The following is a 17,586-nucleotide window of genomic DNA, read 5'->3' as shown; positions in this document are numbered from 1 at the left end:
TGTTGTGAGATCAGGTCGCATCATCCACACCGTCATCTTGATAGTCCCTTGCTTCCGTATATCTATTTTACTTCAGTTCTGTGATATTAGTTTTTAAACCTATGAGTGAGGGATCAAATAAATCAACGGTTCACTGCTTCCTCAAAAAATGGTAGCATCTTTTAAAATACTTGCAAGGTTTCAAAGCTATTTCCCAATGAGCCAATTTGACAATGTTGCCTTATGGTTTGGGATGAAGTGTTACATTCTGTTCCTCTCTCTGTCTTCCAGAGCCAAGCCATGCGGGTTGTAAGGACTGTAGGCCAGGCCTTCGAAGTGTGCCACAAACTCAGTCTGCAGCACACAGAGCAGAATGCAGATGGCCAAGAGGACGAGGAAAGCGAGAAGAACAGCGAAGGACCAGAGGTTCCAGGTATGCATGCTGGATGAGCATTTCTTTTGTGCATCACATCCTGTTAACTATGCTGTGCAGACAGAGCACAGGAAGTAGCACATAGTGCCCTTCTGAGGACTTCTTCCAGTTCTAACCTTTCTAGATGCAGTGGTGGCTGCCTCGAAACAGGGGTGGTGGGGCAGAGGGTGGGGGTGAATGGAAAAAATATATGTATATGGGGCATTACCGCAGCCACCCGCACACCTCTCCTCTGCCCTCTGGCAACACCAGAAGCAGGCTCTCACAGCCCATCACGACCGTCGTGATGGGCTCTCACAGCCCATCATGACTGTCGTGATTGGTCTGATCGGCCTGGGAGCCTGGGCATGTTCTCTATCGAGCAGTGCAATACACCTATAGGGGGAAAACAAGCTAAGTGTGTATGAATGTTTGGCCAGCCAAAGAGGGCCGGCCAAACATTCATGCGTACTTAGGGAGTGAAACCACTCCTCACTTTGCTTAGCCCCGACTCGCCCTGGCTGGCTCCAGTCCTGTAAAGAAAAATAAAATGATAGTGGGGCGATGCTCCTCCGCCTTATTGGTGGAGCCGCCACTGTCTAAATGACGCAAAAGAACTTTGTATGTAAGTAAATGACAAGAAGGATTTGTTAGTTCACCTTCAACTGTTGACATTAACAGAAAAAATGACTGAATCCTGAGCTTGCCACTGCTTTAGTTTGTTGAATGGGTCTCGTGTAACCAAACACATGCTGCATCTAATAAGCTTAAGATAAAGGACCTTCACTGGATCTGGAAATTTTATAAAAGTCTTCTTCACTGGTAGAAAAGAAGACACCAAGACCCTGGGAGGCAAAAGAGGCTTTGTGCAATGCTTCCATCAAACATGCAAAGCTAGAGGGGTCTCTCCATCAAGCAGAATCATGACAGGGTCCTCAGTCACTCTCACCTGCTGTTTTGGTGCAGTCCGCACCACCCAATGGATTTCTTGTTCTTGAATAAATTCCATATTTACTATGGGTCCACATCTAGCATTATTATTATTTGTGACTTGTAGAGCACATAGCTGCCCTTGGGCTTCCCAGCGCTAAGAGACTGGGTGCAGGTTGAGGCTGGACAGAGATTAGAGGTATTGCTTAAACAGCCACGTTTTGATTGCTTTCCAAAACTCCAGTGCTTTGTCCAGGGTCCAATATTCCCATGGTAGAGAGTTCCAGAGTTTGGGGGGGCAGGTGGGAGAAGGATCTACCTTGCCACCTCGCCTTTTTGGCACTTGCTGGTTTTAGGACTCCCTCCAAGCTTGATCTCAGATTCCTATTTGGGATATATAGGGACACCAAATTTCAGATTTTCCTATGGCTCCTATTATGCTGAGCTCTATTAATTATGACCAGTGCCTTAAATTTGACTCTGGCCTCCACTGGGAGCCAATGTAGCCCTTTAAGGTGCTTTTTTGCCGACTTCCGAGCTGGGACATTGCACAGCAGCCTTGCTGCCGCATTCTGGACCACCTGAAGTCTGTAGGTCACATATTTCGGCCCCCCTAGGAGAAGAAAGTTTCCATAGTCCAGACGTAAAGAGACCAACAAGTGGACTACCATCTTCCTGAGCTATATTAGGATCCACTCTAGGATTCTTCAAAGACTTCTAAGTAGTCTGAAACAGGTGGCTGCAACTTTCTTGGCTTGTGTTGCCCTAGAGACGTCCTTTTCTAGCGAAAACCCAGGTACTTAATTGATTCTTTAGGCATGGGTGGGCTGCCCAAGCATTCAGGCCAGCTTATGGATAGCCTGGTAATTGTCTTGTTCCCGAGGATCATTAACTCTATTTTGTCCCTATTCAGTTTTAACCTCTCGCTGCTGGCAGGATCCTCCGGCTGTGCTGGGGGGACGGGGGGCTCGCACAGCGCCCAGGTGCTCATAAAGAGCTCAGCTCGTCATGAGCCACGGTGCTCCAGTGCTCATGACGAGCTCAGCTCATCATGACCACGCCCATTCCAATGGAACGCTCAGCACAGCAGGGGAATCAGCCCAGCATGCGAGCGTTCCATTTAACGGGCGCGGTCATGACGAGCTCAGCTCGTCATGAGCACCGGAGCGCCATGGCTCATGACGAGCTCAGCTCGGGTTCCCAAGGCAAGCGCGGAGATACCCCTCCGGGGGTCGATTCTGTCGCTATATAAGAAATATAATAATAATAATAATAATAATAATGAGCACAGGAGGGGTTAAACAACTGTCATCCACTCCATAACTTTTTCCATGCAGATAGTTAACCTCCCGGAGTCCCAGTTGGTTATGGGGTCTAAGATGATCACCAGCTGCGTATCGTCAGCATAGGACCTCATGGAGATATCGAACTCTTGGGCGATCCTAGATAGTGGCTCCATATGCACAGTAAACAGCGTGGAGCTCAATGACGAACACTATAGCACTCCACACGTTAATGACATTGTTTTAGAGAGGGTGGTGTTTTTCAATACTTGGAATATTCTTCCCTCCAGAAACGAGGCCAGTCACTGTAGTATGGTACGTTGTACCCCAATGGCTGAGCGTCTGCTTTGCAGAGTGTAGTGGTCCACAGTTTCGAAGACAGCACTCGGGCACTGTTGTGGTAGCTTCTGATGGTTGTCTTATACCGGGTTTTAAGTTGTGGGTCATAGTTTTTCCTGTAATCCCTTTCCATTTTTTTGCATTTTTTCTTTAACACTGGCAGTTGGGGATTCAACCACCCCCTGCCTTGGGTCTGGGTTTTGGTTTGGAGGTAACTTTTGGGGCTACTTTGTCCAGAGATTGGGTAATCCAGGTTTCCCATCTAGAATATGCTTCCTCCACTGTTACTGATGTCTCAGTATTAGGTGTAGTTGTTTCTGCTAGGCTGTTCCCCTATGCCTCTGCGTTGAGCTTGGCCCAGCATTTTTTCTTTGTCTCTGCTTGGGGGGGGGGGGGGGGGGGGGGGGGACCAGGTTGCTCTCTTCCTTTCTTTCCTAAGTTGACGGGTATGAATTGGTGGTCTGACAAGTGGACCGGTATTGAAGGTCCGACTTTAATGTTGATGTCGTTAGAGATTACTAAATCCAATAAGTGTCCTTTGGAGTGTGTGGCAGCCGTTACCAACTGGGCATGTTGTAGACTCTCGAGGTCTAGCAGCATCCTTTTGACGCTGGGGAGGTTCTGATCCTCCATGTGTACATTTAGGTCTCCTATTATAGGGGTGTTGGATTTCTTTAATAGTATGCTTGCGAGAGAGTCTGGTAAGCTTTCTAGGAACTCTCCATAAGGACCTGGGGGTCTATACATTAAGAGCCCTGAGAAGGTGTGATGTAGTTGATACACTAGTGATATTCGAGTAAGGCCCTGCTCACCAGTCTACCTGAAACAAGCAATGCCCGGGTAAAAGCAATCTTTCATTCTACTTCAAAACTGGTTCGGCCCAAAGAAAAAATACAAACACTTAATACCTATATTTAAAAGACCTTCATTGCCTACCTTAGAAAGCGATTTCGAAATTCTGAATATTCTTCCTGACCTATTAAGCCATCCATTTGAAGAACTCTACAGTCCTACTAAATATGTTGACTGTCACAGGGTGACTACAAGGATTGAAGAGAAAGGACTTTTATACTTGAGTGATCTAAATTCGAGACAGACCTACCTATAAAAATCATTTTCAGGTATTACCTCCAGGCTATTGTGTGGTCTACCCACAAAGCTGAGGACTGTGCCATCCCATCTCTCTTTTAGAAAGCGGTTAAAACACCTGTTTCTCCTGTTACTCTATTAAGTTCACAGATTTTTGTAATGTGTCCGAAACAATGTACATATCGAAATGAGTTAACCACCCTTAAAGATCTTTTTCTTCACTCCACTGTCCCTCCCATGGTTATTATTTTAATATAAAAGCATGGCTTGTTTCATTGTATTGTGTAAATATTATTTATCTATGTGAATTGCAGTTGGCTCTATATAAAATTGTTAAAGAAATAGGAATAGATATTACACGCATCCCCTTTAGTTGATCTAATTAAGGGTAGACTCAAAACTCCACCAAAAGAAGGAAACACAGGAGGGCTACATACACTTATATGGCATTGACTAAGTCCACATGAGATTTCACATAAATTGTCTGTAATGGACAGTAAGTCTAGCCCTGACGAAAGTTAATAACCTGACAGTATGAGGAAGGATCCTGACCCAGTAAGGGCTTAATATGCTAAATTCACTATGATCCATGAAGGACATAGATTTAAACCAACTGTAAATCACAGTTACCGGATAAATACACAAAGACCGTAATTATGGAGACCAGGCACCCCACTATGTAACCAGTACAAGCACATAAAGTGAGACAAAGTGTTATACCAGTAGAAAGAACAATTAATCCCACAGACAAGTTTGTTGACAAATTGATTAACAAAAGTTTGCATTTACTGGTAAGAGCATACGGATACACTATTCTCTGAACCTATAGCCTATGGGTAAAATGTTACTGGAAGACATATTGAGAGCAATGATAACAGCCAAACCAGCTGCAAGGCATCCTTAATATGATGAAGAGAAAAAACAAGAAATTGTGCATAGTACGCATCGTAGTAGTGCAGCCCGAACTGCATAACTGAGCTCTTCCCAGCCTTCGAGGGATTGACAGAATAATGTCCACCTGAAAGGTATAGGTGAAATGGGGAAGGCAGTTCCAGAGCATTGGTGAAATGAATAAGTCACAGCAACCGAGGAAGCCAAAGACATAAAACAACAACTGTAACTACCTAAGATTACCCACAATTAAATGTTTAATCCCCTCACGTGTATTTAGCTCTCTTGATCTAAGCAGCCTTCCCTCACAAACCTGGGAAGATTGCCCTCCTAGTGAAATTAACTCAAAGCATAAATAAAAACAAAACCCTACTACACATCTTCTAGGCAAATGTAGAAGAAAACCTTAAAATCCAGACTATTGAGTAGGAAATTATCCAAATTTTGGACAACAATCAAGACTGCAGCCTCATTTCAGGGAGCTCATTGATGCATCAGTTGCTAAATAAAGTGTTGATGGCAAGAACTGCTTTAATGCTCTGTCATCATTGTAACTGGCAACCTCCTGGTTCGAATTCTAGGGCTTGCTCATCTGTTGCTCGTAGGTGACATTGACTAGTGCCATCGTTTTGCATCTTATGGGCTCAATCTACGTGTACCACGGCTGGAATGGGAGCAGTAACCAGCCCTGGCAATCTGCTCTCGACCTTCCCCGGTAGCATGGCGTGATAGTGAAAATAGCACTGCGCCGCTTTTGTCACAGGGGCAAAATCGGCCTCCACAGGTCCAAAACTGGCCTCCATCCTTCCAGGCCACCAGGAAAATTCCCGGTGCCCACTACGGCCAGTCTGGCCCAGACGTGAACTACCCTTTCCATGGGTAATATTTTCTGTGTACCTACTTTTAGGTACCAGCCTGGATTGGGAAACCTTGATTTGTTGACTGTGCAATCTCAGGTACCTTTGAGGAGGGAGGGGGGGGGGGGGGTTGGGGGGGAATACTTGAAGCGTGGACCAACTCCTGGCTTGTCAGAGAGGTGGAAGCCTCAATTGAGACATCTCCTATCATCCAAACCATGCTCCCTCTTTCTAACCGATGCAGTCTCTCAATACTGCACTATCCATTGAGGTTGCTGTACCCACCATACATGGAAGGTGCCACCGATGCAAGGCTAACATGCCTGTGACCACAGATGGAAAAGGGTAGCTACGGAATGGGACTTGATGCTCTCTATACATTACTGAGCCTCTTTGGCCCCTGAGTCTCAGAATGACCGATTCGGTGTTTCGTAAAAATGTAATTATATTACAACTCAGTATACTTGCCCATTTCTTGGAGGAAGGGAAGACTATGCAGTGAAAGGCGTCTCAGCGCAGGCATGTGGCTAATGCTGGGGAAGGGAATCTTGTGAACAGAAAAATTAAGTGGCAAAACAGATAGCAGTGTATAATGGATTTATTCCGATATTCCTTCAGTCAATAGTTCCATTAAGGGTCCACTGAACAAACTTGGAAGCACCATTTCAAACGAAAACTCTGCTGCCGCTCTAAAAGCTATGACTTGTGCCTTGGTTCCAAATTTAACTTTTTATGGTCTTGCTTGACCACACAGCTGTTGCGAGACAACTATGTGAGTATCACTAGAGAGGGGCATTGGCTCCGCCCACATGTTGGGAGCCCAGAGGGCATGTTTTGATTGGGCAAACGTTGCACGGTTCCACAGAAAACAAGCATTTGCAATGCAAGAGGTCTTTTATTTATTGCCATTGTAAAGTATACACAAAGTAAATACCGTGCACGCAAATGTCACACTTAAATAAAGTGAACGTCTGGCAGCCATTTACATGCTTATGAACTCATCCTTTTTTTGAAGGTGTCATCCTCCTTGAACTTACCTTAACCTTTCAGCCAAGAAAAATGCCTCCCGTAGACTACAACGGGATTACCTGCCCTGAACACCTCAAAACGTAACCCTTTAACGAACAAGTCATCTCCATTAAATTCAATAGAACCACAGTTGAAAACACTCTCTTATCTTTTATAGAGGCACAAAGGGTTGAAAACTGTGTTAATGAAGCAAGAATAAGCGAAATAAGTCTCCTATTCCATTACATACATGCATTTACGCCTTTAGCAATAAATTACGAAAACTTTTTATTGACTGACAGCTATCAAACTGCCTCCTAGATTTGGGCATACACTTTCCAAGATACTAAAAACTGGTAACCTATGAAAAGCGTAACAGAGGCAAACATGTTGATGAGGGTTTCAGCCAAGTGCTAAACCATAAAGACAACATAGCAAACAACATAGCAAACATAAGAATGCCTTGGTGTACGGGAAAGAAATACAAATTACGAACAATACCAAAACATCCCTATACAGTACTTAACAAATTAGCATTCTAATATACGGAAAAAAAACTAATAGATGGTATGCTTTCCAAAATAATTCGTTGTTGGCAATCTCAATCTAAAGCTTTGAAATATTACTTTGCTAACTAGATCCGGCTATCGAATATTTAAACTCTGGCATTCCAAAATCATTGTCATATTCCCAATGCAGTCCCTTTTTTCTTTCCATTAGTTTGTACCATGCAAGGTGACCCAAGTGACATGGGGGAGTGGTGCATGCGAAAGCATGAATTAGTCAAAGGGCATATTATAGGCATGATACGTAGATGCTTCTCTTTATTAACTTTGGGCGTAGTTTGCATAGTCGTGCTACGCGTAGCTACGTGAAGTGCACTTCGCACTACGCAAGCTATGCATAGCTACGCGAACCGCGTAGTGCAGTAGGGAAAATGCTGTTCGCACTGATTGCACAGTGCCGGGTGCTTGCCGCACTGTGCAATCATGGCAAACGGCATCTTGCACAGTGCAAGCGGTCTTTTTCTGCCGCTCGAGTAGATTTGTACTCGAGCAGCAGCTTTCTCAACGTGGATTGGTAGTTTCTCATCGCAAGCGGTCGCAAGCATAGCCGACCACTCGCAATGAGAAACCTGACCTCCCCACGTTGAGAATCTCGCCGGGAGGTTTATTTTCCACACTCTTGATCAGAAACTTGATGTTGCTGATCGCGATCGAGGGAAAAGTCTCGCCGGGATGTTGATATTGCTCGCTCGTGGTTGAATACGGCGAGCTGTGTCTAAATAAAAGGGCGTGGCCACCATTACAAATGGCGACAAGGCGGTACCAAGGAGGGACTAACAAGCCTCATATTGAATCAGGTGCCAGCGTTTACGGAGGACAGTGCCACAAGCCAATAAAAACTATGGGTGGAGAGTGGGCGGGGCTTCTATGCCATACCCTACTACTGCATGCCTCGCAGCAGCTCATGCGCTGCCCAGGATCAACCTAAAAATGCGTGCCCCCTACCAGCTGTGATCATTTTGTTTATTTATCCAGCTGGCTGAGATATAACTTTCAGGGACACATGCATGACATTGTAATGCTGTACAAGTGTCTTAAATAACTTGATGTCTGCTGTTTGTCTTTCTCTGAAGACAGCACAGATGGGAGGAGTGCAGTCATTAACCTACATGGAATTTTAGGTCTGGTTTGATAGTGCAATTGTAACCTTACCTTGTTTCCAGCCCAGGTCCTCCCTAGGACTGGTTTTGAGGTTTCACCCCTCATCAGCCAGGATAGCTTGACTCCAGTGGCATGGAGAGCACGGGACCCACGTCTGGGCGTACCTGTCCCACTCGGGGTTACAAATGCAAAAAGAATGGACAAAATGCAGAACAATGTCATACATTCACCCAGTACACAGATCTGGGCCTAAATCCATTGTTGTTTTGCTCACCATGCCATTCCAGTTTGAACCAGCCAAAAGCAAATCAGTCTTGACCCTGTGCCCCATGGGAAAAGTCCATCCCGAACAGCCCGGCCAGGTCCTCCCTGGCCTGGAAACAATAATCCTAGGACTGGTTTCGGGGTTTCACCCCTCATCAGCCAGGATAGCTTGACTCTAGTGGCATGGAGAGCACCGGACCCACGTCTGGGCATACCCATCCCACTCTGGGTGACAAAAGCAAAAACAAACAGTTCGAGGCATATGTGCTGCAGATCTCACTCTGTGCATTAGATCGCCACCTGGTGTTGGGCTCGGATGATTGCATGTTGTTGTCGTTTTGAAAGAAGTCTTTGTAGTCACGAGATAAGTGACTCCTCCCTTGAACGATACTGTGCATGGGCATCGGCTCCATCCTTAGATTGTTTTTTTTCCGCCACTGGGTTCGGATGCAACTTTTCCGCTCCGGTTCGAAACTACTTCTGTCATATAGATAGGCTTTGCCTATGCGCTGTGTTAAGTTAGCATGAGCTTCTTTGGAGTTTTAACGCCATTTTACCCTTCTGCTGCTTCTGCACACGACACATATTGGTTGCTTTAGCTTTGAGCCTAGTAGAGTGTTTTGATTTACACAAGAATAATATGTTGTTACTCTGATATCAGCCTTGCTTGGTGAGCTGTGTCTGTACAGTGAGTGCTGAAACCTTCAAGGATATCTCAACACAGTGGTTGTTGTGAGGTCTGATCTTCGCACATTCCTAGACATAATATACATGCAGCTGCAGCTAAATTCTGGCTTTAGGCGTGTTTTATATTGCTTAGCACAGAGCACACACTTACACTTGATGGTGCTTCGCATGCAAAGAGCTGGTGGAAGATGATGTGATCCCTTACCACTAGGATCTTGAGGTATGGGGCCGCCCTTCTAAAACCCAAAGAGACCTTCTTAGATATAATATAATATACTAGCAAGGGAGGGTGAGAATTAGGTGCCTTTTAGCCTTCTTCGCTCTAGCATTTTAACATGCTTTCACCTTTTGTATTCTATGGACTAGTAACTATGCTGATTACTTTGTTTCTTATAATATGTTTGCTTGTATAGGCTAAGATACTGCGCTTGAGAACACTGCATTAGTAAATAAACATTTCAAATGTGCACGCGTCCTCATTTACTCCTTGTTCTGGATTGAAATGATTGTATAACGAAAGAGTGTTCATGTGTTCCACGTTACCTGAGGTGTACTAAGTCCATGTTTTGGTTTGTCTAAACATTGGGAGTTTGTAATGTAATGTAAATGTAAATGTAATTTGTACTTGTAAAGCGCACTAATACCCCAACTGGGGTGTCCTGGCGCTGTAACGCATACCGCTGTGGAATCCTTCCTGGCTTTTCCCTGTGAAATGTCCACTCCTGGGCACCCCCAAGGTAAAGCCAGGCATCCCAGCAGTTGTGGAGATTAAGCAAGCTATTGCCCAGAGTTGCAGAGTGGAACCCATGATTAGAATAGGCTCCAAGGCGAGAATTATCAGGTCCAAGGAAATTGAGCCCAAGACCCGCCGAGGCAGGAATTGAACCCTGGTCCCGGGCCAGACCTCTGCATCAGGGTCTGCCGCTCTAACCATTGAGCCACACTTAACCAATGAGACACTGTAGCTAGTCTGGTAGGGGATTTTGGGTACTAAGGTGAGTTTTGGCACACCCTAATTCACTGAGGTTTCAAGTCTCTATGCACAGTTCTGTATGAGAATGGAAAACCTGCGGGACTTCTAAGTAGTTTGACGTGTCAGAAAACTTACTTCATACTCGGCTAAACAACTTTCGACATCAAGAAACATCGACTACGGGGGCGTGGCCGAGCGCGAAGCGAGATGGCCGCTTAGTTTGCGAGCTCCGCTCGCCACGACACAAATTCTGTTATTATCCTGCCTTCCCCTGCTTGCACGAGCTCGGGGCATACCTGATGCGGCGTCGGAAGAATTGGTGACTGGCCGGCTGTAACTCCGGAGTTTGGACGTGTCCGGCAACTCTCCTTTGTGAACCTTTCCGCCTGGACCGCGACTGAGTCCGCCCGCTGACCGAGGGGCCGGAGGTTGGTGCCGGCTGCCGACGACACTCGAGGACGCGGCTCTGCAGGCCAGGACGTCCGAGGCTTGGAATTACTGGAGACAGCATCGGAACCTCTCAGACGGCTGTGGTTGAAGAGCGACGCCCAGGATACGGCCGCGCGCTCGAGAGATTCCACACCATCGGCCAGTAAGACTGCTCCTTTGTTCTCGAGGCAGCTTTGTGTGAGCTGGCTGGACGGGCGGGTGGTCGCCATTTTAGATCGTGTGTAACGCAACAAGTACTCAGAGACAGACCTGTGCTTCCTTTGTGGACCCCAGTGTCCTGCGGGTTGGCAATTTTGTATACGGCTGGCGGGTCTGTCCCTGGTAATATGATTACCAGCAGCACAGTGCGACCACTGCCCGTGCCTTCTATCGGGCGCCCACGGACTGAGTGACTGGCTAGTGGCTACTGTGGAAATGGCGGATTGCCCCCAGTAGCTTAGTGTGGAGATGGTCCCCCCTTTTTGGTGGCTCTCTTATTAGCTCTCTGGCCAGGTGAAACTGTGGGGGCTGCTGGTGCCGGTTGGGGAAGAAACTACACTGAGTGCGAGAGAGTTTGTGCCGGCCACGCGCGATGGAACCCACGACTCGGGACCTTATTGTTGCCCTGGGCTCTCTCCACCTTGCCTGGGTAAGGGAAGCCAGGGACCTTGGACGGAAATTGGGCGCCATTCTTACCCCATTGACGGATGATGGCTTCGACGATCTGGGAGAGTGTGCTGCTGTTAGTGACTCCCCACTGCCACCGGATGAAACTGCTGTGTACCTACTGATGGCTCCGCGGGGAGCCCTGCCTAGTGTTGAGTACGAGTCAGAGTCGACCGACCGCGTGAGAGCGGCATTGGGGACTGAAACTGGAATGCAGGCGGATTGCCTCCTTGGCGTTGTTCCTTTGTCCATCCAACTCACGTTGCTTTCGGCGTGTTGTGATTTGGGAGATTGGCCTGGAACCTTGCTGCTGTGCCTACATTGCTGGAAGTGCTGTTTCCTCGGCCCATTGACGCTGGGGTCCCTCATGGAGTTGGTTCTGCTTTGTTTGACTGGTCACTTTGATCGTCCGAAGTTGTACTGCATCGCTAACTATCAGTGGCCACGTATTGATGGCAGGGTCCAAATGGGCCAGGGGTGAACTCTTCTTACTCGTTATGAGGGACGGATGCCCGGTCAATCATTGGGATGAGAACGCTTTTCCGAATTGTGCTACGACGCCACTATCGTTTGTTGACTTACTGGTCTATTTGTGTTTGAACCTGAGCTACTGGGTGTGAGTGGGGGGAGGGCAGGGGTTTGGAATTAGTGACTTTCCCCCGTATTTTCCCTTTCATTGGGACACTTTTGGGGTGACGGGCACGTTAGTTGAGGGGTGGGTCATAGCCTCTTTGACGTGCGGGGTGGGGGGTTGGAGGGGGGGGTTCTTGGGTCTATCTGTTCTTCACTCTATGGCCTTTCTTGTCTACGTCTTCTCTCTAAATTTCGGGTATTCGTTTTGAGGGCGACAGGCACGCTGCTAGGGGGGGGGGGGGGTAGGCCATAGCCTCTGCAGGGGTGCAGGGTGGGGGGTTGGGGGTTGGGGTTCTTGTTTTGTTTTCCTTAGTTACAATGGGCCTTTTTCTTCTTCCCTTCTCTTGTGCTCTCTTTTTTTCTTTTTCTTTTCTCTCATTTCTTTTGGATCGTTATGCTGGGTTAGTTGGGTGCCTCTCATTGCTCTCCGCTTCTTGCGGTTCTGTGGGAGGTATTTGGGTTGCTTTACGTACCTGAGATGGGCGACGACTGGTATGTTGCTTGTATGGTTTATGCTTAACCCATTGGTAGTCTTTAACACCGGTACTCTGAAAATGCTTGCTGCTCAATTGCTATGTTACACGCATTGCCCACTCGGTACTCCATGCTAGATTGTGCGGCATTTGATCCTTTATATTCCATAAAATTTAAAAATTAACCTTAACTCTTCCTGCTTCTCAGTGGTCGCTCTGGGTATAGTGTTGCTTGCTTTGCTTGCTACTTTTATCGATGTGCTACTGCGTAACCGTAAATTTGCTGCTATGCTCCATATCGTAGCCGAGGCCGGCCAGGTGGTTGTAGGCCCGTAACTGTTTGCTGATACTGCACAATAAAGGTTTTCAAAAAAAAAAAGAAACATCGACTACATCTCATCAGCTCGATTCCGGTCGTCAACGCGGGCCGTTAGGCCTATCCACGCCGTGAGGCCTACAGCTCATGGAAAGGACTCAGTTCAAGAAATGCCCCCAGTGTGGAGCAAAATCCCCGCACACTGACCATCACAAGGTCTGTAACCTGTGCTTATCACCAGAACACGTCGAGTTCAGCTGTCCGTCCTGTGCATCCTTTCAATCCAAGAAGACTATTCGAGATCGGAGGGCCCGTTGATAAATCATGCAAAGATCAGCTCCGGAACCAAACAACCTGTTCGAAGGTCCAGATGTCCCCGAGGAAGATTCCGAAGATCTCGAAATCGTATCTGGGGCAGACGACTCCGATGACTCCATACCTTCGGCTCAACGCGTGAGTACTACTGCTCCTGCCTTATCCCCAACACCCAAATCGAAGGCAAAGGTCAACACTCTGCCCCTGGGGCCCAGTCGCGACCGAAAAACTACTTCAGAAGCCCATCCTTCGAGCTCGGCTCCGAAGAAAATACAAAAGCCTTCCGGTAGCTCGGGACCGAGCAAACCGGATGTGCCGGTAGCACCAGCTCCATCGGCACCGAAACCGAAAGAAGTCCAGGTTCTGAAAGTAACTCCGATACAGTCGACTCCGAAAGATAAATCGGCTCCGGGTATAAAAAAGACTGTTTCCGACGCTTCCACGCCAACTAAACCAGCTTCGGCTCCAAAGCCAAGATCTTCGGAGCCAAGATCTACGCCACAACTCCTAAGGCTAAAGACACACAAAAGACACAGCCACGCTCGGAACCGAAAAGATCGGCATCAAAAGCGGTTCCTGAGGAAGAGGAGCTTTTTCACCCTGATACTCGACAGAAAAAGATATATATATTGACCTAGAGACAGGACATGCGTCTACTGGGCCACACAGAAAGAGGAAATTGGATACAGCACCTCCACATCCAGTGCCTGTAAAGAAGAAGGACTCTGCTACATCACCTATGTGCCCTTCTTCTCCTGTACCTAAATCTATCTCTCCTCCTCTTCCTTCACCTCAAAATTCTTCACCTCATTTCTCACTACAACATACACCTCCTCATAATAATGACGATGATGATATTATGGGGGGAGGGAACGACCCAAATGACCCTTTTAACTACCCAACAGATCCACCTGACTGGGAAGGCCCAATCCCACCAGATGTTACACAGGATGTACCAGATATTCCTGATCTATATGCATACCCATCCAAACCTTCTCCTCCTGAAGATAATATTGGGTTTGGACACTTACTTAATAGAGCTGCCATCCACCATGGGGTCACAATGCACTCAGATGAGGCAGAAGAGGATTTTCTACTGGACACTTTTGAGCACGCCCAGAGGTCAGTGCAAATTCTACCTCTGGGCAAAGGAGTAATTAAACACGCACCAGAAGTGTTTAAAGACCCTGTACAGGCTAGGATCATAAACCCCAGAATAGAAAAGAAATATAGTCCTGCTCCTGTGGATCCTGCATACATTAAAGGAAAGTTACCTTTAGACTCACTAGTGGTTTCCAACGCTAGAAAAAGAGCAAACACAGACATCAGGGGATGCACAACCTCCTGATAAAGAGTCAAAGATGATGGATGCTTCAGGCAAGAGAATAGCTGCCCAAGCAGGTAACACATGGCGCATAGCTACACAAGCCCTCCTTGCAAGATATGACAGGGCTTATTATGATCAGCTAAAACCACTCCTACAGCATCTACCTAACCAATATAAAGCACTGGCTAATGACCTTATCCAAGAAGGTAAGCTAATTTCTAATGCTTCCATCAAGTGTGCACTTGATGCAGCAGACACTGCATCTAGAGCAATAAACACTTGCATCCTCCTTAGACCACATGCGTGGCTTCGCATCTCAGGATTTAAGCAAGAGGTGCAAACTACCATATTAAATCAACCATTTAATAAACAGCAGCTTTTTGGCCCAGCTGTAGACACAGCACTTTAAAAAATGAAAAAGATACTGAAACTGCCAAATCTATGGGAGCTTTCCTGTCCACACAAACAAGAGGCTCCTTTCGTCGCTCCTTTTATAAAGGAGGCTCCAAACAAGCTGGAGCAGACAACTCAGCTTCTTTTAAAAACAATACACAATCATCCTCCAATAGAGGATACTTTAGAGGAGGCTACAGAGGCAATAACAACAAAGGCAGAGGAAGATGTAATAACAACAATGGGACCTCTCCTAACACAAAGCAGTGACTTCCTTCCGCTCCCCCAACAGCATTCCACTCCTTTAGGGGGGAGAATAACACAGTTCCTACCTGTCTGGAATTCCATCACAACAGACAAGTGGGTAAGACAGATTATCCAATATGGCTACTGCCTAGAACTCGCAGCTACCACTCCACATATACCACACAGACAGCGTCCAATGTCTACAGAACACCTTCACTGCTCAAACTAGAGGTTCTATCATTGCTTCAAAAAGACGCAATAGAAATAGTTCCATTACAACACCAAGGGACAGGGGTTTACTCGCTGTATTTTCTAATACCCAAGAAGGACGGGACACTAAGACCAATTCTCGACCTCAGGCCCCTCAATCTGTATATATACTCAGATCATTTTCATATTATCACTTTACAACAAGTGCTCCCATTGTCGCAACAAGGCGATTTCCTTACTACACTAGATCTCAAGGACGCCTACTTCCACATTCCCACACATCCTTCTCACAGGAAGTATCTAAGGTTTGTGCTAGAAGGACAACACTATCAGTTCAACGTCCTTCCATTTGGGGTCACAACTGCACCAAGAGTGTTTACAAAGTGCTTAGCAGTAGTAGCAGCACATCTCAGAAGACAACACATACATGTCTTCCCATACCTAGACGATTGGCTCATAAAAGCCAAGTCATTCAACCAATGTGTCCAACACACATCTCAAACCATTCAAACATTGCACGACTTAGGGATCACAATCAACTACACCAAGTCGCATCTCCAGCCCTCTCATGTATATCAATACCTAAGGGCCACAATAAACACGTCTACAGCTCTAGCGTATCCCAGTCCAGCCAGAATACAGAGCATTCAAGCCTTAATCACAAGGTTTCAGAACCAACACTCTCTCCCAGCCAGAGTGTTCATGCAACTAATAGGCATGATGGCATCTTGCATTTTTATTGTACCATATGCAAGGCTGCAAATGCGCCCACTGCAGGAATGTCTAGCACAACAATGGAACCAAGCTCAAGGACAACTTACAGACCTGGTGTTGGTAGACAGCCGCACACATCACTCTCTGCAGTGGTGGAACACCAAAAACTTGTCCAGAGGGCGGAAGTTCCTTGAGCCAGTTCCACAAATAGTACTCACAACAGATGCATCACTGACAGATTGGGGAGCCCATCTCCTACACCATACAACTCAGGTAAAAATGGACCACACCACAAAAAGTGCTCCACATCAATCGCCTAGAGCTGCTAGCAATATTCCTAGCACTTAAGTCCTTCCAAGTACATGTACAGAACAAAGCTGTCTTAATCCGGACGGACAACATGACAGCAATGTACTTCATTCAAAAACTAGGAGGCACGCATTCTCTGCAACTGTCCCAGCTTGCACAAAACATTTGGAGATGGGCCATTCCAAAAAACATATATCTGCTAGCAAAACACCTTCCAGGGGTTCACAACCAGATTGCAGATCTGTTAAGTTAACAGACACAACAGATTCACGAATGGGATTTACATCCACAAGTTCTTCTACCATTCTTTCTCAAGTGGGGTCACCCAGACATAGATCTGTTTGCCACGCACAAAAACGCAAAATGCCCAACCTTCGCCACCAGGTTTCCACACCCGCGGTCCAAGAGCAATGCGATATGGATGAACTGGTCAGGCAGATTTGCGTACGCTTTTCCGCCACTCTCATTAATACCACTAGTAGTGCGCAAGCTTAAACAACAGTCTCTCAAAATGATCCTAGTAGCTCCCACATGGGCACGCCAACCTTGGTTCACAATGCTATTAGAACTCTCTCTAGTTCATCACCGAAGACTGTGCCTGACACCATCCATGATAACGCACAACCATTGAAAATTCAGGCATCCAGATCCAAGTCAATTGAATCTGGCGATCTGGCTCCTGAAGTCTTAGAGTTGGGTTACCTTAACCTACCACCAGACTGCCTGAATATCATTAAAGAAGCCAGAAGACCTACTACTAGAGCTTGCTATGCAGCAAAATGGAAGAGATTTAACATTTACTGCAACAATAATCAAACGGATCCCCCGGATGCTTCTATCCAGAACATCATATGTTACCTCCTACACTTACAAAGATGTATTCTAGCATATTCATCCATAAGATTACATCTTGCAGCCATTGCTGTGTACCTACAAAATAGACAAAATCTGTCATTATTTAGAGTACCTGCAATTAAAGCATTTAAGGAAGGATTAAAAGGAATCATTCCTCCTAGGTTACCACCCTCTCCAGTGTGGAACCTAAACATTGTTCTTACCAGGCTCATGGGACCCCCTTTTTAACCTTTACACAAATGTGAACTACAATTTCTCACATGGAAAACAGCTTTCCTTATTGCTGTTACCTCTCTAAGGAGAGTACGCGAGATTCAAGCT

General features: G+C 46.4%; 1 protein-coding gene across 3 annotated transcripts in view; it reads left to right on the top strand.

Annotated features, from left to right (window-relative positions):
• The window catches only part of NOS1AP (nitric oxide synthase 1 adaptor protein), a 1,090,707-nt gene that overhangs the window by 804,260 nt on the left and 268,861 nt on the right, over nucleotides 1–17,586 (top strand). For all 3 annotated transcript variants that reach the window (XM_086955405.1, XM_086955396.1, XM_086955412.1), the window contains exon 6: nucleotides 271–412. In XM_086955405.1, the coding sequence (XP_086811531.1) occupies nucleotides 271–412 (142 nt within the window). The remainder of the gene's footprint in view (nucleotides 1–270; nucleotides 413–17,586) is intronic.

Source organism: Lissotriton vulgaris, chromosome 1_1 (genome assembly GCF_964263255.1).
Source record: "Lissotriton vulgaris chromosome 1_1, aLisVul1.2, whole genome shotgun sequence".
Taxonomy (NCBI): domain Eukaryota; kingdom Metazoa; phylum Chordata; class Amphibia; order Caudata; family Salamandridae; genus Lissotriton; species Lissotriton vulgaris.
This window is presented reverse-complemented; position numbering and strand designations above follow the sequence as displayed.